The sequence below is a fragment of the Sarcophilus harrisii genome, chromosome 1 (assembly GCF_902635505.1).
Source record: "Sarcophilus harrisii chromosome 1, mSarHar1.11, whole genome shotgun sequence".
NCBI lineage: Eukaryota > Metazoa > Chordata > Mammalia > Dasyuromorphia > Dasyuridae > Sarcophilus > Sarcophilus harrisii.
This window is the reverse complement of record NC_045426.1, coordinates 222,616,329-222,644,237: the sequence shown is the minus strand read 5'-3', so window position 1 is coordinate 222,644,237 and position 27,909 is coordinate 222,616,329. Positions and strand designations below refer to the sequence as shown.

General features: G+C 30.7%; 1 protein-coding gene across 3 annotated transcripts in view; it reads right to left on the bottom strand.

Annotated features, from left to right (window-relative positions):
• LOC100916704 (contactin-associated protein-like 4) overlaps positions 1-27,909 on the bottom strand; it is a 604,589-nt gene that overhangs the window by 58,196 nt on the left and 518,484 nt on the right. For all 3 annotated transcript variants that reach the window (XM_031937658.1, XM_012542655.2, XM_031937666.1), the window contains 3 exons: positions 27,037-27,234; positions 13,865-14,021; positions 4,690-4,817 (listed from right to left, as the gene is read on the bottom strand). In XM_031937658.1, the coding sequence (XP_031793518.1) occupies positions 4,690-4,817; positions 13,865-14,021; positions 27,037-27,234 (483 nt within the window). The remainder of the gene's footprint in view (positions 1-4,689; positions 4,818-13,864; positions 14,022-27,036; positions 27,235-27,909) is intronic.

Below are 27,909 nucleotides of genomic sequence, written 5' to 3'. Positions count from 1 at the left end.
TTGTTTAGTCATTTAAGATGTATCCAAACTCTTTGCATCTGAATTTTGGACTTTTCTTGACAAAGAAATTGGAGAGATTTGCCATTAACTTCTCCCTCATTTTATAGATGAAGAACTGAGACAAAATAGGATTAAATGAATGAAGCTGGAATTGAACTTGTGAAGATGAGTTTCTCAGTGTTCTATCCTTTGTGCTACCAAAAATAAAGGATTGATCACAAATTAACCAAGAAAAACTCTTCTTCTGCTACCTCTCTTCCTCTTTGCCCTCCTCCTCTTCTCATACTTCTTCTTCATCTTTTTCCTTTTTTCTCTTCCTTTTCCTCCTTATATTCATGGATCTATTTTGGTCCTTAAGTGTGACATTTTGACACTATTTCTAACAAACATTTTGATAATGAAAAAAAAGTATGCTTAACGTATTTTCAAATGACAAAAATGAAAGATAAGTAATATAATCAAAGATAAAGTTAGAAGCCAAGAGGCCCCAATGATATAGAATGCAGAAGCAACTATAATAAAATACAAAAATTATACCATATGCTTGGGTTCAAAATATGGTTTTCACAAAGGAAAGTTGTATGAGTTTATGTATAGTTCACAAGAAAAATATGTGAAAGGATTTAGTGGGCCTCAGTTTTATTTTGAGTGAAGACTACATCATGGTATCTAATAAAGCTAATCTTGATGTTGACTGCAGTAAGAAAGAACTAGTATATGGAATGAGGAAGGAATATGACAATCCTAATTTATCTGGAAGGGTATGTTCTAAGGGTATCCTGGTCTACTTAAATTACTTAGAAATTCACAAATGGGCTATACATTAGTAATGAAAAGAGAAGAGTTATCATAGTACATGTTAGCCCAAACAAGGAAATCTTAAAACCTCACACTAGACACAAAGGTATGGTAAGTTGGAGCTGGATGAAAAGAAAGCAAGTACATACATCTACCAAGAAAATTTTGAGATATAAGTTGTGATTGTCTTTAGGTCATAATATGAAACTAAATTACAAAGAACTCCAGAGTCTTGATTTGTTTTACTCAAGTTACTTGCTTCACATTTGTTTGAGTTGTTTCATACTTCATGAGTAAATTTTTCAAGATTTTTATCTTCATTTTTAAAGGAATATAAATACTTTTTATCTGTGAAAAATAATAGTGACAGCACAGATAATTAGTCTTAAAGTCAGGAAAATATAAGTTCAAGTTAGGTCTTTGATATGCAATAACTTCGTGACCATAAGCAATTTGCAACTTTTCTCATATCTCTTTAAGACTGTTAATTATTGATAAATTGTGAATTTGTTAAGGCTGTTTCTAAAACCAAAAGTTCATTATGTTAATAAAATTATATGAGTCATATTCAGAATATCAGAACTCCATGCTCTAAATTTTATACAAAATACTTCCATTACATAGTTTTTGTAAATTCTTGCTAAGTATTATATCTTTATTTTTTCTTTTATGACACATTTCTTCCACTTCAGAATTTCAAATTATTTAATGTGACTATGCCACTACTATCAGACTAAATTGGCAGCCATTTTTCCAGATCTTAAATCCTGTCATGCTACCTTTTTAAAGAAAATGAGGATATGAGAGGAAGTACACCTGAGGATCAATACAACTCAGTTCTCCTCTTGGATTGATTATGTATTCTTCTAGAGAAGAACGGTTCAATTATTTTTTTTCTTTTCTTTTTCTCATCAGATAATAATTATAGAAATAGCTCTAGCTAATATTAGACAAGATTTGCTGCTTTATAATCCCTTCACTTATCTCTTATCTATTCAAACACAATTGACATAATCATTCTATCTGCCTTGTCAAATATACTATAACAAAGAAGTAAGATTATTATGGTTTCCATTCATAATTTGCTGATAGATGCAAATGTCTTTTCAATTCTTTGTAGAAATACCTATTCTCTCATTGGTATATCAGCAATGAAAATATTCTTCTGGCATTAAAACTATAATTATATTTCCATCCCAATATGAATGAAAATTGATTTATGGTACACATATTGACAGTTTAATATAAGGGGAAGGAAGAAAATAATATGAGCATTCTTATTGTGCCTAAAACATATCAACAACTATTCTAAAAGCACTATTTCATTTGATTCCTCACAATAACCCTGTGAGATAGCTATTGTTATTATTCTCATTTTACTGAAATTGATAGAAATTAAGTGACTTATTCAGGGTCACATACACAGCAAGTGTCTGAGGCCAGATTTGTACTCATATCTTCCTGACTCCAAAGCTGCCTCAATATATGTTACGAGCTGTATCATTATGTGACAGTAGCAAATTAAAAATCAGCGTTTTATTAACTTTCCTTTCCTTTACAGAAAAAGAGATTTCCACCTTAGATGTTCTCTATATCACTGAAATCGAGACTTAAACCATACTCAGATGAGACCTGCATTTACCAAATGACATAACCTCTAAGGACTATTAGACTAATTAGAAAATTTTGGAGTAGTTGTATTGTTAGCTCTTTATTTTATTGTGTACTGTTTTGAGCTTCTCAAGGTTTTAGGTTGACAACATAATGTGACTGTAATTATTATCAAAAACTAAATTGGCAGATATTTCATCACATTTCAGATTTTGCCACACTCTTTTCAGTGAACATTTATGATTCAGTGGTCATTTAAGTTCTATCTACATACTATATTTTGTATCCAGTGGATTTGGCCCCTTAGCCACTTAATTTTACTTCAGTTTATCCATCTTTGCTATCTAATATACAAATATTTGCTGTTTTTTTTCATTGACAGATTTACTCACTCGTAGTCACATAGATACTATTATGTGCTTTTTCTGTGTGGGGTGAAAGAAGAAAAATATGGATATGCTAAATTTGTTCAAGTACTACAGCATGCTAGCATCAGGCAAGACTTAATAATGGAGAAAAATGGAATGATGGAATAAGCCAATTTTTCAAAGCCTCCAAGTAATGGTAGCCTAATTTAGAGATATATTCACTGTTCTTATTATTTCATTGACTGCTTTGTTCCTATGTCAGAGGGCCCAGATTCAAAAATTATAAAATATATGATTCTCTGCTTCTAAATATTTAGCATGCTTGACATACTAGATCTGTCAGAATATTAAAATAATTTGATCCCCCCTTTAAATTAAGGGAACACTGTTCACAAAGCAAGCGCTAGCTTAGCTATTACATTTTCATCAGCTGTAGTAGCTTTGTTTCCATCTACTACCATATGCCAGTAACAAACAGGACTGAAAGGAAGATTAGTTTGTCATCCTTGCTTCAGGCAAGTGCATACCTCCCATATGTATCTCTGACAGATGAGACTAACTCAATTTTAAAAGCCACATAGCTCCTTAGCAACTCATTTTTTAACATTCTTTGTATATGTAAAATCTTTACACTTAAATATATTACTCTCCATAGTTTACTGTCATTGACTCTGCCCTTAGGGTTGCATGAATGACATCTGATCATCATATTGATGAATAATAGTCACCTCTCTGCCTCTACCACATGTAGTTTAGATAATCTCCAACTTAAAAACAAAGACATGTAAAAATTATTTTCTCAGTTTTCAACCACTTATTTATTTAGTCAAGCACCTTGATTACTTTAATATTTCCTTCCTCTGTATTTTCCATGCTTTTCTGGAATGTGAAACACAGAGCAAAATGCATATTAGTGTTTAGTCTTTTCTCAGAATAATGACAAGGTTTGTATGTTAACTATACCTATTTCTGATAAACCTGTCTTTTTCATGTTTTTTTTAAAACAAAATACATTTCTGTTTTATATTGTTCAAAGCTCCGTAAACAAGCTTACAAAATAGAAATATATAGATTTAACTTTTCCTACAGATTAACACTTTACTCATAGACTAAAATAAAACCAAGTTCAATATAAAAAGTTATATTTTATATAATTAAAATAATTACTATAGTCATTTGAAAGACAGACATTTCTAGAAAGCCACATCATTTAAGTACTTTTTTTTTGAGGCTTCCTCTATTATGAATTTAACTTTAAGAGGAGAAAAATGTTGAAAATAAACTTCTGAATGAGAATTTATGTTTGCTTTATTCACTATTGAAAAGAGATATTCACAATGAGTCATGTATTATATTAGCTGAAATTGGAAATTATGCGTATTAAGAATTGTTAGAGCAAATTGAAATACAAATTCATAATCCACTTGATAATATCAATATTAGTTTCCAAATTCAATTCCAACACTAACAGTTGGGAAAATGATGTTTGTCTCTGCAAAAATTTCAGAAGCCTTCATATGTGGAAAAATAAAGTTTAATAATTAAGGTTAACTGGTATGAATCATAGTCATAAGCATTGGAATTGATGGTTAATCAATATTTGATCAGGGTCAGAATGGCAGCACAGTACCTATTATATTACAAACACTGAGTATTTTTGAATTAATTAAGTGAATGTTTTAACTATAAGCTTAAGTAAATATAAATATAATTCTATAATATTATTCAAGCAAACTCCTAAGCAATTGTATTTCTATCTATTACTATGCTACATAATTTGCTCTCCTGAGTTATTTATTATATTAAAGGTAAGTCTCAAGGATAGGTACCTAATTGTATATAAAATACTGAAGAATACATGAAGAAAAACAAAATAAAACAAGCAAAAAAAAATCTTCTTGTAAATACTTACTATCACCTCGACAAAGCAATGGCCCCAGTTTATAAGCTGCTTCAGAATTTGGTCGGTCTGTATCTGTAATTACTATTTGAGTTACTGGCAGATGTTCTTTATAAGAAAGGAATCCAGTATCATTAGCCCTGAAAAATAGAAAACATAGCAAATCTTTCTTAAATTAACCTGATTGACATTCATGTCATAGAAACAAACAAAAAACAACTATTTTTCTTGTACTCTTAAAAATCAAGATGTGAACTTGCTCACATATACCAGTAAAAGATCAATCATTGCTCATCTGAAGGCTTGTAAACATGATCATATTTTTAATTAGGGTATTTAAGAGCACAAAGCCTATTTTTCATCTAAATTACTCCATAGTAGTAAGTAGGTAGGCCTAGAAGTGTGGTCATCTATTCAAGTGTGAGATTACATTTTTGACCTAATTAATTAGCTAACTGCTTTCTAGAGTTAGTCACTGTACAGTTATTATTCAATATTTATGCATGCATAAATTGCCTTACTTATTGCCTTACTGAAAAATCACCTCATTGACTTAAAGAGAATTTTAATTCCAGCTATTTGACAAATTTATTTTGTGATTTTTTTTCAGGATTTCATTTCTCATTGACCTAAAAAAAAGCATAAAGCTCTTTCTAGTTTCTGTTCTAGCACTAACTAGTTAAATGACTTTAGATTAACAGCTTTGTGCTATGTTTTCTAGGTTAAAAAATGAGAGGCTTAGATTAGATGATTTCCAAGTTCCTTTCCAGCACTAAAATTCGAGTATTCTCTGACTAGAGACAATGAGAAATAAAATAAAATTTGATGAAATGTTGAAATTATCTTACAGGAACAATTATGGCTTGATCATAAAAAAATGGATAGTTCAAAGAAATAAAATAAATGTGAATCAGGTAGAAAAGTTACTTGTACAAATACAAGTTACATTTTTTCTTTGCCAAATATAGTTCTACTTAGACATATTTTAAATAATTCACTTCATCAGTCTGGATCTGGCAAAAAAGATAACTGGATAAGGTTTCAAAATACTTGCATTCTAATCATGGTTCAGCTTTTAATTATTTGTATGACAATGGTTGAGTCATTTGACAGAATTACAGACTGAATCTCACATTTGTAATGTATTTCAGAAGCCATCTAATGAAACTCATGGATATAGAGGAACATCCTTTACAACATGCTTATCTCTTCTTTACCGGTTTATTGTTTTAGAAAATGAAGAAAAATGCAAAATAAAATAAAAGAATTTTGAGGTCCCTTCTATCTCTAAATTTCTTTGATTGTTCAGTTTTGATTGTTCAGTCATGTCTCACTCTTTATGATACCATTTGATTATTTCGTGGCAAAGATACTTGACTAGTTTAACAGTTTCTTTTCTGGTTCATTTTACAGATGAGGAAACAGAAAACAATCAGGGTAAAGTAATTTGCCCAGGGTTGCTCAACTGTTAAGGGTCTGAGGCTAAATGTGATTCTGAAGATAGGTCTTCCTAACTGAAGGCCCTGTTTACTATGCCACCCAGCTCCCCATGCATTTAATTGGGGTAGCACCTAAATTGTCAATATAACAAAGCCACTTATCTTTGTAAATATTCAGCAAGGGATATGACTGCATAAATATTTGATTATTCCAGTTCTATTATGCATCTAAATCCAGATATCAAAGAAAAATATTTTTAAAAATCAGATTCAACATGATCCAAAAGTCCCTACTTTGAAACTTTATATTATGAACATAGCATTCTCAATTCCAGTTCACTTTACATTAGTAAGAAGCTGAACTGGAGTTGAGGTTGCTATGCTAATAATTCATGATTACATAGTTCTTTCAGGTTTACCTGTTACTTTTCTTATAAATCATTGAGCTTATGTGATATATAAATATTTTTATTCCCATTCAAAAAAAAAAAATAAAGATAAGAATGGTGATCACTCAGAGTTCTCAGAAAAGCTATGGCCAGTTCTTTGGACACTGAAATTTGTTGTAGAATGTTGACTAAAATGAACCATCATATAGAGATCTAAAAAGTACAATATTTGCCAGATTTTAAAGACAAATTCAAAGGACTTTGGACATTGCTATGGTGATAAACTTTATGCTTTATATCCTAAGACTAGACTGGTTAAGTTTAAGAAAAAAAAAAAAAACCTCAGTATAATAAATCTAGTCAGCAGATAGCAATTTAATTTTTTTCCAGTCACAGTAACTTCTATCAACCATCAGTTGTATTTCAAGGGAGTACATAAAATGATAAAATAACTGATCTTTGAAGTACTTAAGTATAAAATGAAAATACTTTTCAAAATTGTTTAAGTATTTATTCTATAAGATCCTATTACATTTATATAATAACATATAGCAGGTGATATGAATATATGTAATATGTAGACATGTATATAAACTCATATACAGGTATGTATATATATCTGTGTGCATAAGTTTGGATATGTACATATTCTGTGTATTTTGTGTGACAATAAAACATGTATGTTTGTATATATATATATATATACACCTATATATTTGCATATGTCTATGTATTCATGTACATAAATATACACACATATGCATACACCTATTTGTACATAAACTCATATTGTATACAATTATGTGTCCATGCATAAATACATTAAAATATATACAGGCGTCTATAGACATAGACATACATATAGACTTGTTGGTGATGTTGAATCATTCCATCATGTTTCATGGGTTTACTTTAAGATATTTCATTTATTTACTTTATAATTAGTAATATTAATTTGTCATGTTCTCTGAACAACGAGCTAATACAATGAAGTGATATATAAATGTGCTGGATGAAATACTGTATTTTAAAAATACAATGATAATAATATGAAAAATGAATATAATTTGGTATATATTAAAATTCTGAAAAATTTAGAGAACCAAAAATGAGATTACATATACATATGTGTAATGTGTATATATATATATGTGTGTGTGTGTGTGTATACATATATATGTATATATATATATACATATATATGTGTGTGTGTATACATATATATGTATATACATATATACATATATATGACTGGGACATATACTTATCTAAATATGTATATGTATAAATAATATAAATACACACATACACATCTATATATAGATATAGATATACCCTTGAACCTTCTTTTGAAACACCTGAGAGCATTATTGTGAAGGTACTAAATCTATCATTAAATTTGAAGCTTTGTAAATGTACAGAGACTACTTATAATTGAAATGTGTGATCAAGACTATAAATCATTCATCTTTCTACTTGTAGTTCCATTATTGCAAACTTCCTAATTAACTTACATGAATCTACTCTCCTTTCTTCCCACAACTTCTCCCCTAATATTCCATTTGCTGATCTTCACTGAGTTGATAAAAGGAACAATCTCTAAGTAGCTAGGCTACTTATATTATCAATTTTGTAAGAGCTGGTTCAAGTTTTTGTCAAATGATTGATACAGTAATTATTTCTATGTTTTTTTTCCCAATGAAATGATGTAAAATGTTCTAATAGCTGTCACTTTTATGGTGACCATCTTGGATCTCATATGAAACAGTTTTATATGAATATATAAAACATAAATAAATAATTTTAATTTTTTGAAGAAGCTAAGAAAATTCTGTGTTATAAAGATGGGGAGGGAAAATATTACTTTAAATATTTATTATGACATTCATTTTAGGTAATATTTGTGATATCCTAGAATAGCACATTTAATTGGAACCCTAATCATACCAATCTGCTTTATTACATTTTTGTCCATTTCATGAAGCTTTGATCACTATTTATTGTTGTTTCTGCCTTAGAAAAGGTGCAAGATGAGTTTTAGAATACAGAAACAAGGAATCCTGAAGGAGAACAATAGCAAAACATATACACACTTGTACATACTTGTATGCATGCACAAAGCACCAAAGAACAATTTTAAAACAGAAAGCAGAGATTATAGGTACACAAGATAAAAGTATTGCATGTCACCATAAAATAAAAGTATTTGATCAGGGTACTCTGCTGACACTCTTCTGAAATCAGGAAAAAGATAAAAAGGAAGGCCTCAGTTGAGTCCTTCTTGGCAAATTGTTTAGAGATTATGGACAAAATACAAAGAAGTAGATGTGGATAGGTAGCAATCTTCATCATTATAAGGAACTCCTGAGCTAATAAGATCATTTGAGTTCAGCCATGGATAGAACACTGAGCCTGAAGTCTGGAAATTTCCAGCTTCAGATATTTACTAACTTTGTGATGACCCTACTCAAGTAACATGATTTCTGTATATCTCTGTGTTCCCAACTGTACAATGAGGATAATAGAGTCTACCTTAAAGGATTATTATTGTAATTCTATCTGATTTGTTCCAAGTTGACCTACATAAACAATGTAATTTAAAATTTTTAATATTTTGGGTTTTATTTTTCCATATAATCAGTTTTTCAGTAATTGGCATGATGATCTCCTTTAGGGACACATGTGACAAGTAAAGAGCTTCTTTTCCAAAATCATAACTTCCCTTTTTATTAAGGATAGGCTACAGCTAAGGAAATTACTCTTTATTTCCCTTAAATTTCATGCTATTTGAAAAATATCTTCAACTTACATTAAACAAATCGCAGTTTTGCATTGAATTTTGCTGAAGGTTAATACTGTTAAATAGAAACTCCTAATAAAAATTGTCATATCATCTGTATTTGTGCCCAAAGTATAAAGCTGCAAAGCAATTTTAATACTGTGAATTTCCTTTATTTCTATATTCCTGTATCACATTTCCATATTTTAGATATTTTTGTCATGGCCTCTGACTTTAATTACAAACATATTAATTAGAATAGCGCAAAATCCTATTATTAAAAAAAAATGGATAAGACCCAGGGGTCATTTCATTTCTGTCTGTGGGTCATTTAATTTGTGTCTGTGTGTTTTCTTTCAAAATAGAAATATATTCATTTAAAACAAAACTCAGTTGTTTAAGGAAAATGCTTTAGGATCAGGATTTGGAAATGATGAATACAGACAGTTCAAAAAAAGTGGGAAACTTTGTGTGAAAAATATAGAATAAAATAAACTCAAATATATGCAATAATGTAAATAAAAATATCATTAAAATGCATTCTTTTAATGGGGTCCTGAAGTACCGATTATGAAATATATCTCCCTACTAGAGTAACTATGAGAATAGAATGTTGGATACATTGTCAGATGAAGTCATCTTATCCACTGTTGTTTAATTGTTTTTCTTTCTGATAAGGGACAAGTTTTGAGGAGGAAAGTTGTAATTATTGTGATCTAAAGTTAAAGCACCAAGTAAATATATTTTCAAAACATATTCTCAGAGCAGTAAAGAAATTTTAGATGTTGAAAATTTCCTCTTGTGGTATATATGTTTTGATTGCTGGTTCTAATGACTGTGTCAGGTTTCACTGACTACAGTCAGAGCTTCTTGGAATCTTTGGATACATACCAAGACACATCTCTATTTTCACTTATTTTTGAGTTTCTTTATAACCCTATGCATTTTACTGTGTGAACCTAAAAAATTTATTCTGTGAAGGGGTTCATAAGTTATTTCAAGTGACAAAGAAATATATCACACACAAAAAAGGCTAAGGGCCCTTAGTCTAAGCCTAAGGATATGTTCTATCTTCATAGCCCTGAAAACATAATATCAGGAATACTAATTCTGATTTTTTTTCCATTCTTCAGCAGTTCCAATTCTGGTCCAAGGCAATAAGAAGAATTCTTAGCAATGTCTTGGACCCTAGAGATAACCCTATTGCTATTACTTCCCAATCAATATTAGGAACATTTATTACATAATTAATATCTGATTTCCTTGTCCCAAGTGAGACTAAGCTTTTCCATTCCTCCTCTGCATGGAGGAAGATCTCAAGAAAATGAAACTTGTTCTTTACTTTCAAATGTTTGTAATATACTTTAAACATCATTCAGGATGTCTTTAGAGGTGAATTCATGTTGTCTTACAGTTTACAATGGCTATCTCTTGCCCTTATTTCTAAATCCAGCTCCTTTTCAAGTTCCCTGACTGATAGTGAAAAGTGAAGTCTTAGCAGGCAGAAATGGCTTTAAGCTAAAAGGAAGAATTGGAGTGGGCAGAGATCCTGGAAGGTTCAACCTAAAAATTCTTACCTGCCTGACATTGTAGGAAGACATAAAATAACTGCTACATGTGAAAAGCAACTATTGAAAGAAAATAAAAACCTCATATTTCAAAATCAAAATTTGAACAGTAAAAAGTTACTGAGATACAGAAATTGGTTGCCAATGCCTGAGTGGGTTTCTTGACAGAACACCCTAAGTTTCATTGTGTAAAATTGACATTTCTACTTAAGATAGTATTACTCAAAAGAAAGGAGTTTACTATGTTGAGAATGCAAATCAAGAGAAAGAATTTAAGTGCCATAGAGACAAGTAATTCATTTTCTCACAGATATGAGATTTTGTGAAAAAGTGATTTTTTTGGGCGTGAAAAAAAAACAAAAACATGTCATTGAATGTAAGTTTGGTTGTGTGGGTGATAATGTGCTAGGTAAAAAATAGCATGGCTTACTGAATAGAATGTTAAACATGGAGTCAGAAAAACATGGATTTAAAATCTGTCTGGGACACTTGCTAGCAGTATTATTTACTTAACTTCTAAAAGCCTCAGTTTTCTCATCTACAAAATGAATGTATGAATAACTATAATATCTACCTAACAGGAACATTATGAAGATCAAATAAGAAAATGAATATATGAGGCTTTTCAAATATCAAAACAATGTTTTTGGTTTTGTTTTTTTATTTTTAAAGAAGAAACAAATATTAGGAAAATGGGTCCAGATATTTAAAATATTCCCAATATATAAAAGAGAAACATAAAAATATCCATGAGTCATCTATTACCTTAAACTCTAAGTAATTTACAATTCAATATCTCCATTTTCAATCCTAACAAACAGAAAACTGCAGAACAATTTTTTAAAAATCTAATTTTTAGCATTGATAAGTTAAAACTTCACCAAGATTTTGGGGACACTGAAGATGTGGCTATAAGTATATATGTGAATAATATGTGCATATATGTTTATATTTACATATACACACATATAAACACACATATATATATTTCATTTCATTATATCAAAACTATGCATGATAGACAATTCATTATTCAATACTGAAAATAATGTGAATCGTTTAACATTTGTTTCAAATTAATTATATTATTTTTAATCAAGAAATATACTTTGAATTTTTTTAGACTACCAGAGATATGCAAATCACCTAGATTAAGTAATAATTTTGATATGATTTTATATTGGGATTGCCAGAGTCAACTTAGAACACCTGACGTTGACCATGCAGAAACAAATTAAACTATTTTCTCTGTCTTTAATTAGTTCTGTCAACTGGGTATGGAATTCATTCCATATATGTAAGTTTTATTGTACTTTTTCATTATTCTTTTAATTCTGTGGGTTTTTTAATCACTATTACTTTTAGCTGTCTGCCTCTCAGAGGTCAATCTAACTCTAGGTAGCAGCAGCTTATAGCACCAACAAAACAAGGGGGTCAGTTGCATTTCACCTAGATAGCTAAAGGATTTTATTTGTCTGTTTGTTGGGCAACTAGACAGCTCAGTACATAAAATGTTGGGCCTAGAGTCAGGAAGACCTGAGTTAAATATAACCTTTGTGTATAAGCTATCACTTAATGTCTCTGTCTTGATTTATTAGAGAATTAGCAATATCTAATATTTTTGACCAGGAAATCCTGAGGATAGTAGGATTCCTGAGGTCATGAAGAGTCATGTCTGACTGAACAACAATAACATAATTTTAGTAGCATACTTAAATGACCCTTAGAGATATTGCCTGCTGGTATTTGCTGGTATATGGAAGTCAACATTTCAAGAATGATTCAAGCACACAGTAAGTTGTACTGACACTCAAAGTATGGTTGAAAATGAAAAAAAAAAAACATGCAAATGCTGACAAACCATTCCTGGAATGCAACCTTATTAATTCTCAGAAAAATCAAATATCATCAGAGATCTGTCAGCTGGAAATGTTAATTTTGGTTCTTCTAAAGAATAATGTGGGCTTCTTGTATTTGAAAGACCAGTGAGAAGATTTTTAAAATAAAATAAAAATAACTGCTAACCACTGATGCTAAGCAAAGATATTTGTCATGGGAAAGGCAAATATTTTTATTAAAGAAAATTCATATTTTCATTCAAAACTGTATCAAAACCATAGCAAAAAGAATTACAGATGAACTCATGAGACATGGGCATCACCATCAGAATATGAAACATCTATAAAAAATATTTTAGAGATTTATTTTCTTTCAGTGGCACTAGAAGACTTGTATCCACAGAAAGAAATTTGAAAGATAAATATATATGGAATAAGAGAGGGAGATACAGACAGACAGACAGACACAGAAAGAGAGATGGAGAACCAGAGAGATGAAGAGACAGAGAGACAAAGAGACAGAGACAGAGACAGAGACATGCTGGGAGGAAAAATGATCTGGAACTGCCAAAAATCCCAAACAAAGAAGGAATACTTCAAGATCACCCTACACTATGACGCATATCATTGTGGCATTAAGCTTTATAAATAAATATAAACATTTTAAAATATTTAATATTAATTTAATAATAATAAATATAAAGCTTTATAAATATTTAAGAAGTAGAGATAAATGTTTTTCAATGGCAAGTTCTGGGAACTTGCCTAATTTAGACCCCAATGAAAACATAAAGAGTATTATCAAGTCTAAAACTGGAAAAAGGACTGATTATCAAAAGTACATTTAATACTTGATATAATTACATTTTTGTTTCAAAACAAATTAAAGAATATATGATAAAAATTATGTGGCCTTAATACTAAATTGGGTAGGACAAATGAATTCTACAAAGAGAAAATATTGCATATTTAAAGGTTTTAATGTAAAAAATATTGTAAGAAATAAATCAACACATTTAATTATCTTATTTTACCTTAGTAAATATGCATACCATTATAGTTTATTTGTTTTATTGAATGTAGTGGCTTTTTCATATTATACACACACATTTTTTTTTAAATTCTTTTTAAAGATAAAAGTGCATTTTGTATAATAAAATCATATAGAAATCACCATTCATTCCGATCAGCATCACAGTTGCAGTAATACTGAGAATCAATGCAGTTCCCTTGTAATCCACAAGTACACTTTTGAATATTAGGCGAGGAACCTCCCCAATAAGTCTGTGTTTCATTGGTTCTTCCGACCCACCAACTTAATGGTATTCCATCTAAAAGACAAACAGAAAAGTATGTCTGTTTTATCCATTTATGATAAACTTTTATCTCTAAGCTCTCTTCTTTGCATAATATTTTTTCTGGCTCACTTAATAATATCAATTAATTTAGCATATATGTATATTAAATACAAAATGAAATATATAAAACTATATAAAATACTTTAATATATTATTGGTTATATATAAATGCATGGATACTTTTAAAGTAATTCTATCTTACATATTAAAGCAAGATATTTCTTTAAAAATAAACTAAAACTGAATATGGATCACACCATTGTATTTTCACCTTTGTTGTTCTTGTTTTCTTGCTTTTTGTTTAATTTCTCATTTTTTTCCTTTTCTCATTTTTTATGTGTAGCATGATGAATATGGAAACATGTCTAGAAGAAATGCACATGTTTAACATCCATTGAATTACTTTTTTTAAGGCAGGGAGTCAGGAAAAGGATGGAGAAAAATTTGGAACACAAGGTTTTGCAGGGGTGAATGTTGAAAACTATCTTTGCATATATTTTAAAAATAAAAATCTATTACTAAAAAAAGAATAATACCCAACTTAATTTTTAAAATATTTCATTACCAAAGATTAAATGATTGTCTCAGTTATATACTTTCTTTGGAAAATGAATTAATCATTCTTAACTCATTCAGGCATGATATTAGAATAATTTATCTTGAACTAAATTCTCATTTGATTTCTTTAAAAATAGAATTATTTTTTAAAAAGTAAATTCTGTTAAAACTGAAATTACAATAATTGATTCAGCAAAGCAAAAATCTATTGAACACTATAGAATATCCATTGAGAAAACTAAATGTTTATATCTAGTAATTTTTCTTACATGTGTTCCTAAAAAATGGTTTTTTTCACATTAACATCTATGTATTATTTTTGAGAAATGTAAAAAATTTCAGGAGAATATTTTTACATATTAAAAGATATGATTATTGGATAAGGTAAAGGCATCAATTGATTCTTTACTTGATTGAAGTAAATCTTATTCACTTCATAGCACTGAGAGCATAGTATCCAGGACTAGGTAGATGGTGATGCTCTATTATTCTTCCTTCAGATCACATTAACATATATTATCAACAGTTTGAAAGCCATATTATAGAAAGGAAAGTAATAACCTATAGAATGATTAAGCACTATTACTTAAATTGTGAGGGCATTCAGAATCATAAAAAAATAAAATTAGATGAGTAAAAAATCTTATTATTCTTCCTAGCTCCTTAAATAGGGATAGAAGGAATGAATGGGAGGAAGAGATCAGGAGAAATCTTATGAAAGAGTTGAGTTTTGAAAGAAGCTAGGGATGTCAGGGATGAAGAGAGAATGCATTCCAGGTTTGAGGTGTGGGCACAGAGTCTGTGCAAAGTGTGGGATGAAAATGGAGCAATGGTATTAAATTAAAGAGTTATTATATAACCTCATAGATGAGAGTTTAAATCTAGAGTATGCTCTACTAGGAAGAAAATTACATCTTTATTTGTTTGTTTCCTTTTAAATCTTATACATTTTATTTTATGCATTTAAAAATTTGTACGAGTCCATTTATTTCTCAAGACTATCAAAGCAGTCCCACATAACCACACAAAAAAATAAGAATTCCTGGTTTAAATTCTCTGTTTGGACTCAGTTGAAGTTTGAGGAAGTTAAATCTGTATGAGTAAAGCTTTCATAATGATAATAGCTGATCAAAAATTAAATGGGCAGCTTTGAGAGGTAGTAAGCATTGGCTATTCAACCACTTACAAGGCATACTGGAGTTGTGACTCATCAGAAAATGTGAAACTGAGTGACTTTTGATATACTTTTTAGATCAAGCATCCTATGGGTCTGAACAATAATAGCAGGCATTTATATAGTGCATTACAGCTTACAAAGTCCTATATGTAATTTCAGATTTCCACAACAACCCTGTGAGTGTAGTATTACATATATTATTAGATGATAAAATTAAGCCTCAACGAAGTTAGTTGGTTTTCCCATAGAAATGTACATAACAACAACAGAGGTAGGATTAAAACCCAGATTGTTCCTGATGGAGCCTAATATCTTATCCATTGCACCATCTTGCTGTAATAAAAAAAATTTCTCAGAGTCTATTACCAAGGTTCTGTTCACTCCTATCACTCAACATTTTATCTACTTTTCAGAGTCTTTACAATTAAGCGATAAAACTCTATAGTACTGCACATTAAGACTAACAATCTTCCTAACTTAGTAGAATGGGAAATTCACATAATATCCAGCAAAGGATAATGAGGATCATGAAGGCAATTTATTTTTGAAGGAGTGAAGGCTTGAAAGGTGAAAATGAAGTCGTACAAGGTCAAGCTATGGGGCAATTAGATCTTTTAGCTCTTCACAGATGTTTGGACATTTTCATGTGTTCATTCAAACTCAGCAATTGTCATTCTTAGACCCCCCTGAGAGTCTGGAATGTATCCTAGCTTCTTCTTTTTTTTTTTTTTTTTAAGTACAGCCACTACTGTTTATTATAATTCAGTGTAAGATAAGGCTTCTGCTATGCTGACAATCTCTTAGCTCATAAACAGAACATTTTATTCATTACCAGACAACTGTCAGTCCAGCAGGGTGCCTCAAAAAGCACCAAATTCTGTTTGGGAAGAATGGATATAATGGCTTTAATAGCTGTTATTAGCAGTATCTTAAGTAGATTCCCTCCTCAAACCCTAATATCTCCTCCCCTATACATTGAGATGTAAAGTAGGTAATGGGAAATATTAAACATACTTAATAATACTCTGAAAAATACCACTTAAAATTAATTACCCTAACATGATGTTTTTCTAGTTAAAAATGAAGCACATCATTATAACTTAATGCACAACTCTGTTTTTTGTCTGTTTTGGCCAAATTCTTTATAAAGTAGGAACCATGAAAATTGCCTAGAGTATTTTGAATGGCATCATGTACCATCTGGTTCCATTCATAATGTCCAGAATATTGGAAGCAACTTTGAGAATATATAAGAAACTCAGGGAAAGGAATTATCTGGGAAAATGCAAACAATATGTAAGGAAAAGGGAGGCATGAATATAGATGTTTATGAGTAGGGCAAACAAAGCTTGGGGAAAGGTTGGGGTGACTCTGAGGATAGCATTTTAGTATTAAGAGTGTGAGGCTAAATTAAATGCCTGATCATGCTCAAATCATTCTGTTAAATCATAGAATGTTAGATGAAAGAACCACAGATAATACTCCCTTATTTTATAAATGAGAACTCTGAAGCATTTTACCCAAGATCACATATTTAGAGAGTATCAGTCAGAGAAAAATCAGTGTTCTTTATATATCAGTCTATGGTAAATATGAATTGCACATAGGTAAAAATAACTTTTTTCTATTCTTTTGAGTAAAACATATATAAAACCTGTTCTCTCTTCAAAACATTCCAATACTGTGTTCAATCTGGTCTCCCTCATTAGATTGTGAGATCTTTGAGGGCAGGGTTTTGGTTTTATTGCTCCTTTATTGTATCCCAACACCTAGCATAATGCCAAGAACATAACAAATACTCAAGAAGAGTATTGAAGAATTGAAGAGTTAGTTGATTTACTTAAATAAATAAATAATTATGTCTTAAAATTATAAAATTGTTCATAATACCACTTTGAATAGCTTGGATTCTAAAAATATCACTTGAAGAAAGAATCTAGTAGAGCCTTAAAGGATGTTATGAAACCTTAAGATTTTGCTGATAACCATCACTTTAAGACTTTGCTTCCTTATATATTCTATGTGACAATATGATAGATTAAGCTGTAAAGTTCAAGTTCTGTGTGTATGTCTGCATATGCATTCAGTTGCATTTTATATGAAATAGGGACATAAATAGAATTTAAGCATTTACATACTAAGCTCTCTATTCTATCTACCATGGTCCAAAATCATCAAACAATAATTCAGATTTCCATTCTTTTGCAAGATATTATAGAAACTGCAACTTAGTGGCAGAAGGTTGAAAGAGAATCAATTCATAGAACAACTTGGTCAATATAAAGAATTTAAAGCAGTACAGAATGCTATGTAAAGTTTGTCCCCAGACTTGAGAGACCTGACAAACAGAACCTTTTCCTACTAAATATTAAACTACTTGACATAGATAAATCTCTAAGCCTTGTTTCTAAATCCAGGCTTTGTAACTGATTAACTGTGTCCTTCAATAAAATAATAAAATTTCCTGGAACTTAGCTTCCTCAGATATAAAATGAAAAAATTAAAAGTAAATTTGTCTCCAATGTCTAACACTCTCCAAATCTATAAATTTTCAAAGATTATGTTTAAAATTTTCATCCAAAGAAATCGGAATGCATCACAATGCATAATATATAGTTCAATTCAACAATTTTTTATTATGCATCTATTATTTATAAGGCACTATGCTAGGTACTGGGTATATAAAAACAAAAACAAAACACTAAAAAAATCCTGTACTTAGTAACTTACATTTCACTGGGATTGGGGGTGAGGTGGCAAAATAACATATGTACTAGTTTGAGTTGGATGAGATCAAAAGCTATTGGAAAGATCATTAATGGTCTTATGAAGAAAATGATAAAAACTCCTCAGCTTAAAATAGATACTCTAAAAAGCAAAAATAAAGAGGGAGTATAGTCCAGATATGAAGGGCAGTCGGTATATAGGCTTATAGACTGGAGATGGAACACTATGAACAAGAAAAAAAAAATAAGTAGGTCAATTTAGCTGGAACATAAAGAGCAAAAAGGAATTGATGCGTAATAGGTCTGTACAAAGGAACCAGATTGTAAAATAGAGCTTCATGAGAAACATGCCAAACAAAAAAAAAGAAATTTTTTTTTTCATTAAAGAAAATAGAAAACTATTATACAGTGAGTTAATATATTACTTAACGGCATCAGGCCTGTAACTTAGGGGTAGCATTTTTATAAGATGAAAACACAAAAGCATGTATTAAGTGCTTACTATAGGCAAAACACTATTGAAAGCCTGGGAACATAAACAAAAAAAAGGAAACATAAAAACAATCATGTTCTCAAGGATCCTGAATTATAATGTGGGAGGGGAGATGACACAGATTGGAAGGTTCAGCTACTAGATGTATGGGAAAGTCCAGTAATACTTATAGACTTCATGGGGCATATAGAATTAGGTAGACCAGAGATCCAAGTGAACAGTAATCCAGTTTGGCTGAAGTAAAAAGGGGAGTTAAGGTTGATGAACATAAATTCTTCCTTCAACTCATTCAAATGATAAAAGGGGTAGAAAGAGGAGAAAGGAAAGAAATAAGAGATTAAAAAGAATACAACTATGTAGGGCAAAGGAATTTACTATTTCTCATAAGACTAGATAACAAGAATTTATTATTTATTATATGCCAGGCAGTATATTAAGCACTGGATATAAAATACAAATAAAAGTCAACTAGACTTCAAGGAGGCTAAAAAGTAGTGGGGGAAAGTGGAAGTGCTGCTGAAATTTCTAGCAGAGAGGCATGGTGTTGAAGTAAAGAAAGTCAGAAATTTAGTTTATTTGCTACTTTAATTCCTTCATCAAAATGAAGTCTCTGAAAGCCAATGGAAAAAACATAGCAGAAGACTGTTTCATTATGAGAAGTCTGTAAGGTGATAAGGTCTCACTCAGAAGCTGAGGGAGATTCCAGGGTGAAACTAGAACTAAGGCATCAAGTAAAAGTTCATAAAGTCAATATTATATGCAGAAGAGGAATCATAATTAAGATGTGAGAAGATCATACAAAGAAAGAAAGAAGTGGGAGATGAATTTCACTTTTATAAAAACCAGGGAAAGTGAGGTTGAACATTCAGAAATACAAATTGGCATAAAAAACATAAATTCAACAGGGAAACAAGCAGGAATTGTGGTGAGGAAAATTTAAGATGGGGAATAATACCTGGAATGAAATAATCACAAGGGAAAAATATTGCTAATCCTAAAAGTGTATTAAATATAAAAAAATATTTTAAATGACAAATAAATGGTACTTTGTAGAGGGCTAGAACTCTGAAAAGGTGTACTTGAATCTAAGACAGCAGAGCACTTAAAGTTATTTACTTATTCATTGTGAGATAATGGTTCTATAACCATATATTTAGATGATATGGTGATGTGATGGCTCTCCTCATGATTGGCGTTTGCTGAATGTGGTGTGGTGAGATAATCAGAGGTCAGGATTGGAGGAGTAGGGGAGAGAGGTCTCTGCCACAGCACTCTAAGGAGAGAGGACTGCAGCCTTCAGACTCCATAGTCCAGGATTCATCTTTGGCAAGCTCGTGGCAGCTTGCCTGCCTCCTTCACTTCTCCTTCTAAAGACCAAGGACCTTGACTGATCCTGACTCTGACTGATCCTGAGGCCCTTCAGAGAGCTAGCCCAGACATTATAGTGCTTCTCAGTGGTAGAATGATTGAATAAATTGTCACATATGAATAAAATGAAATATTATTCATAAGAGAGGTGATTTCAGAGAATTTGGGGAATATGAGATACAGAATAATGCAAGAAGAATCGGGGAAATGATTTATACAGGACAACAATATTGAGAAGGAAAGTAATTCCGAAACAATAACTCTGATCAAAGCAATGACCTATCATGCCTTCAGGAAACTTCAGGATAAAGTATGTTACCTGATAGAGAGGTGATGGCCTCATGTGTAGAAAGCGATGTACATTTGGACAAGACTGGTGTATAAGTTTAAAAAAAAGGACTTTTTTGCCCCGACTTTCTCTTTCTTTTTCTCAGTTTTTAGTTGGAAATGGAATGAAGGAATAAGGATAGGGAAAATGAACTTGCAATAGTGATTTTTATAAAAGGACTCTATTTGAACATCTGCATAAAAGAGAAGAAAGAGAAATACAAAAGGAAGCAGATCGCAGTACAGTTTTGAAAATTATGTATGGAGTTTATTATATTTTTAAAAGGAAGCATGAACTAGATATTCAGTTTCATGTAGATGGAAATTACCTTTATTTGTTAAGAATAAAAAAAAATTAAATCTGCAGAAAGATCAAGAAGAATCACTGAGAAAAATGTATTGGATTTGATGATTAAGATACCACAGGTAAATGTGAAGAAATCCTTTTCTGTTGAGTGATGAGGCACAAACCATATTATAAGAGATAGAGAAATAAGAGGAAAACAAGCAATAAGTGTAGACAATTTTGGAGTGCATGTATATGTATGTATGTATGTGTGTGTATTTCAGCATGAATTTAATCATGAAAAAAAGAAGAGATATACAGCAACATTTTGAGAGGATGCTAAAGTCATGCAATGTCCTTTTTCTCTTTTTTCCTTCATATTATTGTGCTCTATAGTAGCGTAATATGTTCATTATTACATAGTATGTTCATAAGCAATATAGAAGAAGTCAGAAGACATAAATATAGAGGAAAGAGAATAAAATACAAAATAGTTTTCATTCCTATTGGTCTTTTTTATTTTCCCCTCACTAGTGTAGCAACATTTTGAAAAAGGGGTCCTGAGAAACTAAGGCTCAAAGAGTTTTTTACCTTCTATGAACATAAATTTAACCAGTGGTAATGTTAATATGATTTTTTTTGGCCAAAGCCAATAAATTGAGAAAAAAATCACAGTGAATAATTTCCAAAATGATTTATATCCTGGTTGCAAATGAAATCAGAAGATACAGCCATTCTTAAATGGAAGGATCAGTTGTACATTGTTCTCAAAGAGAAGGCATCAGAAAAACACTAATTCTTCAGACTCCTGTTCATGTTGCCTTGTGTTATTTATAATGAACATAAGCAATAAAAGAAAAAGTGGGAAGAGGTGGTGAAAAATACACTGGAAAATACAGCTTGGGATGAAAACATGAAAAAAAAATGTTGTTGAATACTAAGAAGTTTCATGCCCATATATCATAAACACTAACTTGAAGATGAAAATAGGAAGGTGCTGGGTATGGAGAAATCTGAATGACATCAGAAAAAATAATGAAATTGAATATATTTGAACAGACAGGAAATTAATGTCTGCAAATTTGTGAATAATGTCAAAGTCAATTGTTTGTGTGCAGGCAAATTATCATTGATTTTAAAAAGGTTGAAATCAGTCCAAACTATATAAAAAAGTAAGCATGAGAGTAAACTGAAATTATAAGTTTCAACTCAAGCAATTGGATAAAATTACAAATGGAGAAGGGAAATCAGTTTTGATCACTATTTGTTAAAAGCATTTGGTTAATTAAAAACAAACAAATTAAAAAAAAAAAAACTGCCCAAATGTTGGTCAATCATGGACTAGAGAAACAAAGCATTTCAGTATCTTTAAAAGAAAATCCCAAATGAAGTCATGAAGAATTGGACAGAACTGAAAAAATGACTAAACAACAACAACCACAGTAATATCAATACTAAATATGTGTGTGTGTGTGTGTGTGTGTGTGTGTGCACCAAGTGGCACAGCACTCAATTCTTAAAGAAAAGTTAAATGAATTATAAGAGGAAATTAAAGTGAACTATAATAAAGGAGATCTCAACCAATGTAATCAAAATTAGAAATAAAGTAGTAAGCGGGCAAATACTTTTTACAACCAATGTTTCTGATGGTCTCATTTCTAAAATATATAAAGAACTGAGTCAAATTTATAAGAATACAAGTCATAAGCCAATTGATAAATAGTCAAAGGATATGAAAAATTTTCAAATTAAGAAATAAAAACCATCTATAGTCATATGAAAAACAAATCACTATGATTAGAGAAATGCAAATTAAAACTACTCTAAGGTATCACCTCACACTTATCAGATTGGCTTAATATGACAGGAACACATAATGATAAATGTTAAAGGGGCTGTAAGAAAACTGTAACACATGCATTATTGGTGGAGTCATGAAATGATCCAACCATTCTGGAAAGGAATTTTGAACTATGCCCAAAGGGCTACAAAACCAATAATATAAATCAAACTATAAAGTATAAACCTTATTAAGGTAAAAACCAATCCCATCCACATCTAGAGATAGGACTATGAAAACTGAATATAAATCAGCACATGCTGTCTTTACTTTTTTTTTTCTTTTTCTTCTGTTTTTTGTTTTATCTTATGATTTTTCTCTCCTAACATGATTTATCATGAAATATGTAAAAAAATTAAATGTACAGGTATAACAGACTTATTTTTTTATGTGTAACTGGGGGAAATAAAAATAAAAAAGTGAATATTTCCCCTCTCCCCCCAAAAAAAACCGACAACAAAATCGATCTGATAATGTTTAAGAAGAAGAATGATGGATCAAGGGAATAAATTAGGAACACAGTACAGAATAGTAAATGACCATAGTAATCTAGTGTTGGACCAACCCAAAGATCCAAGGTCTGGGCACAAGAAATCACTATTTGACAAAAAACTGCTGGGAAAACTGGAAAGCAGTTTGGCAGAAACCATAAACCAATAACATAAACTAAACTATAAAGTATAAACCTTATAAAGGTATTAACCTACAACATCTGACATTGTATACAGAAATAAGATCAAACTGGATAAATGATTTAGACATAAAGGATAATATCATAAGCAAATTTCCATGGTAAATGATTTTAAAAGTAATGCTCAAGATTGAGAATCATATTTGCCTTAATTTTATCCTTGTTAAGAGATTTAAAAGTTCACTACCCTCAATTATATCCTTTCCAACTTTACAAGTAGTGGCAAAAAGAAAATTTTTAAATTCCAGAACACCATTATAAAACACCATCAATCTTTAATAGTTGGAGGAAGAATGGGCACATGGACTAGAGGGAATTCAGAATTAAGAAAATATCTGAAAATGAGAAGGAATGAAAAAGTAGGGTGGAGGTTGTCAAGGATGAGATTTTTTTCTCAGGGACATAGGAAATAAAGATGAAGTACTAAAGATAAGTGTGTTAGGAGCTATTATGAGAGTGAGAAAGGCCACAAGGTCTAGGAATTATAAAGAAGGAAAAGTGATAAACAGGGCCTAATTGTGGTTGTTATTGCTGTTGTGGCTATTTCCATGTTCCTTCAAACTATATTTCTCTTTCACCTATGTCTTTTGTCTCTGAAAGGGCAAGATATAATTGCTGCAAGAATATGAGTTAGGGAAAATAATATATGGCAGCAGGAATTGAGAACACAGTTAGATAAAGTTTCCTCTCCACATCATTCTTTTTTTTTTTTCCCATGCCAGTCACATCACCATACAACCCACTTTCTCTTAATGGAAAAAAAAAAGTAAACACCAGAAGGTTAGGGAAGTAAGACTATCTTGATTGTTGTATTTAGGGAATGAAAGAATCTATAAAAATAAAGAGAACAGAATGAAGGAGAATGAAATCCCCAGATGCAGCAAGAAGTAGAAATAACATATGAGAGCACTGCTGCTAAAATCACATTTCACTTTTAAGGTGTGTATAATGTATATTAATTATATGTGGACATACTTAATCAGAAACAGTTTTAACCCTCTTTTCATAGAAAACATAAATGATGTTTTTGCTTTTGTATTTTAAACATGAATGATCAGTTTGTTAACTAAAAGTTAGTCAATATCATTATATCACCCTGTATTGATATGAGAAATATTGGGTACATAGGAGTGAATTTAATAAATGTTAACTGGTTGATTGTATTAGAATGGAAGAAAAGAGAAAAAACAAGTCTTTACTTTTGAGTTTAGTCTAAACTTAGGCAAAATTAAAAAGAACCAAAACCTTAACTATTTTTGTTTCCTAAAGAAATACTCTTATTAATTTTATAATACATCCTGCCCAATATAAAATTATAAAATAGATGAAATTTGTCTTTGAGCTCCCTAGTGACATGTTTTTGTATCTTATCTCTTCTTTTCATGATATGTCTCCAGTGTGACCTTCCAGCAGCCATGGTACATTGACCTAATAGAATATGCTCCTAGAAAAGGATTCTTGTATTTGTCATTTCTTCTATGTATATTCTTTCTCTCGGGATTAATCACAAAAAAAAGTAATCTTTTTATTGTTGAATGAAAAATTTCCCCTGTATTAAAAGAATTTCAAACATCACATAGCAAAGTGGCAGAGGTATCTTATTTTTTGGAAAACTAAGAACATCTGAAGTAAGGCTATGTATATGCAGCTTTTATTCTGTGTAATGATAGAAATATATATTACTATGTATTTCTTTAGAAATTTTTACAAAAGGTTAAATTTGAGTATTAAGGCAATATATTTTTGGCAGGGAAACTCTTGAAACATATATATATATATATATATACATATATATATACATATATATATATACACACACATACACACACAAACACACACACACACACACCTCTTAAATCAAAATTATATCCTAGGACCTGAAATAATCATAGGTATTGTTAGTTATTTGTAAGTGCCAAATAAACTATCAGAGATTGAATAGTAACAAATATGCTTCAGACCAATTCAATTTTGGAGCAGGGGAAAATGCAGAGTTAGCAAGAAGCAAAGCACAACAAATAGTTCAATCAAAAATACTTATGCTAAAAGAAGGGATAGTTTTTTACCATCAGAATTCGGTTCAGGATCCCAGGAAGATAAGGGGAAGACAGACTTTGGAAGAGAAGTGTTGTGGTTATAGGCTTCTCAATTGTGCAGCCTATTTGGGAGTATATAGAGTGACTGCTTAGGTATAAAGATAGTGGATAGCAGTGCCTTGGATCAGAGGCACAATCACCAAGTGCTAGGTATAGTCCTTTATGTTTTATTAATATTATTATTATTATCATTAAATTAATTTGCTTCTTTCACTAAATTAATATTTTCTTCCTCCCACCATCTAGATTTCAGTTTTCCTATTAGCATTTCCTTCATGTAGAGAATAAGAAAACCCAGAAATGTTAGTGAATTTACAGGTAAATAGTTCTAGCAGCAGGGCCTAGTATTGAACTTTTTCCTTCCTTATTCTCAGGATTCTCTCAATAACACAAATGATAATATAATTAATACATTGATTGTCTCCAGAAATTTGAATTAATTAAAATTGAGTGAGGGGAGAGATTTATTCAAATGAAAAATTATCTGACCTTCTAAGTACAAATAATTCAATAAATATATTTTTGTTCCTTTTATGTAGATATTCAAAAAGGTATGGGATATAAAAGATATCTAGATCACTCTAAGAAACCAGCAGGACTCTAGTTTCCCTAAAGAGCCAAGGAAAATTCAATTATTCCTTTTAAGTTACTAACTTACTTTAAGAGGTATTTCAAAACAGGAAGGTAATGTTTATTTCAGTATGTTAATTGTTTGAAAGAACTAAGTAATTTTCCGAATATACCACTGGGAAAATTGGATATTAAATATTAAAGGACATTATGTCACTTTTTAGAAATGTAAGACAAATGTTTTAAACATAATTTTCTTGGTGCTCATAATATTCCCCTGTGATGATTTGGGGAAGTTCAGGAAACTAACACTTTAAATTTTAAATGTTTTCTCCATTTGATTGTCAATATAACTCTGCAAGTACCTAGTTTACTAAAAAGAAATGACTTAGGCATGAGAGTACTGAGTACTCCATGACTAATTTAAAGACGTCAACAGAAAATACTCAAAAGTGGGAAGAAGGGAATGATGCCAAAGATCAACCTTGGTTATTAAATATTAGTTCCAGAGACTAATTGTAAAAACAACAAACACAAAACAACAAAAGAAAGTCCTATTTATGACTGACAAACTTTGCTTAGACTGTGAGAAAGGAAGCTTTTATGTACAGTTATTTGATGGGGTAATATTGAGAGAGCAATTAAGATTACAAAGAACCTCATAAAGCATTGACCTTGGTCTTCCTTCATGAGCAAGGGACTCTATAACATCCATAATGAGACCTGTTTGCTAAGTAAACAAGAATCTTGTGAATTAAGTAGTACCATGCCACAACCTTAGAGGAATTAAAATCCATAACAGCTAGTTGAATAAAGCACATTATGCAACATAATAAGATTCTTCAGCTTTACTCACCTCTCTTATTTAAAAGCCTGGACTTTTTGCAATGGTAAGCAAGCTCCTGTTCACAATGTTCTGCATGGTTAATTGTAGCCTGGAGCTGTTCTGTATTGGCAGTATACTTGAAAAACACAGTATGAGGGTTTTCTCTATTGGAACTTTTTACTCTGGTGAAGTCTGAGCTGTTGTGCTGTACAATAGTCCATGAAGTATCTGGAGGAGTGCAGAAATAAAGAGAGAGAAAACAAAGGCATCATTCTGCTGAAAAGGTTAAAAAATAAAATAAAAACCATCTTGTTATGAAGCAAGTTCATTGACCTGTCTAATCATCAGAAGTGTCCTACTTAAAATGTAAAGGAATCAGCACACAACAGTAGGCACACTAAAATATATTAGAGTAGCATTATATTCAATAAAACAGTTTATAGCAAAAATATTAAGCTAGAATTGAAGAATAGATAACTAATTTTTCTAGGATAAAAATGGAAACTACAAAATCCTAATAAATTACCTTTCTTTACTTTTGTATTTCTTCAAACTATTTGAAAATCATAACCAACAATTTACAATTATTAATTTTCTTTTCAATATTTCCCTCTCTACATATCTGTTTATTCTCCATGGTCTGCATTCAAAATTCTTTTTAAAAACCTACATAATTTAGGTATAATTAAAGAAGCCATCCAGTAATATTATATCTTGCACAGCACAATTGTCCTGGCCTGGCCTAGTGATGCATACCATAATTACTGTTTCTGGGGGAATCTGAGACTGGAGAATTTGTTGAGTTCAGAGGTTCTGAGCTACAAAAGGGAAAAGACCAATTGCATGACTGTAATACATCTGGCAGTAACATGCTAGGAAGCATTCATTAAAAAAGGGTGAATG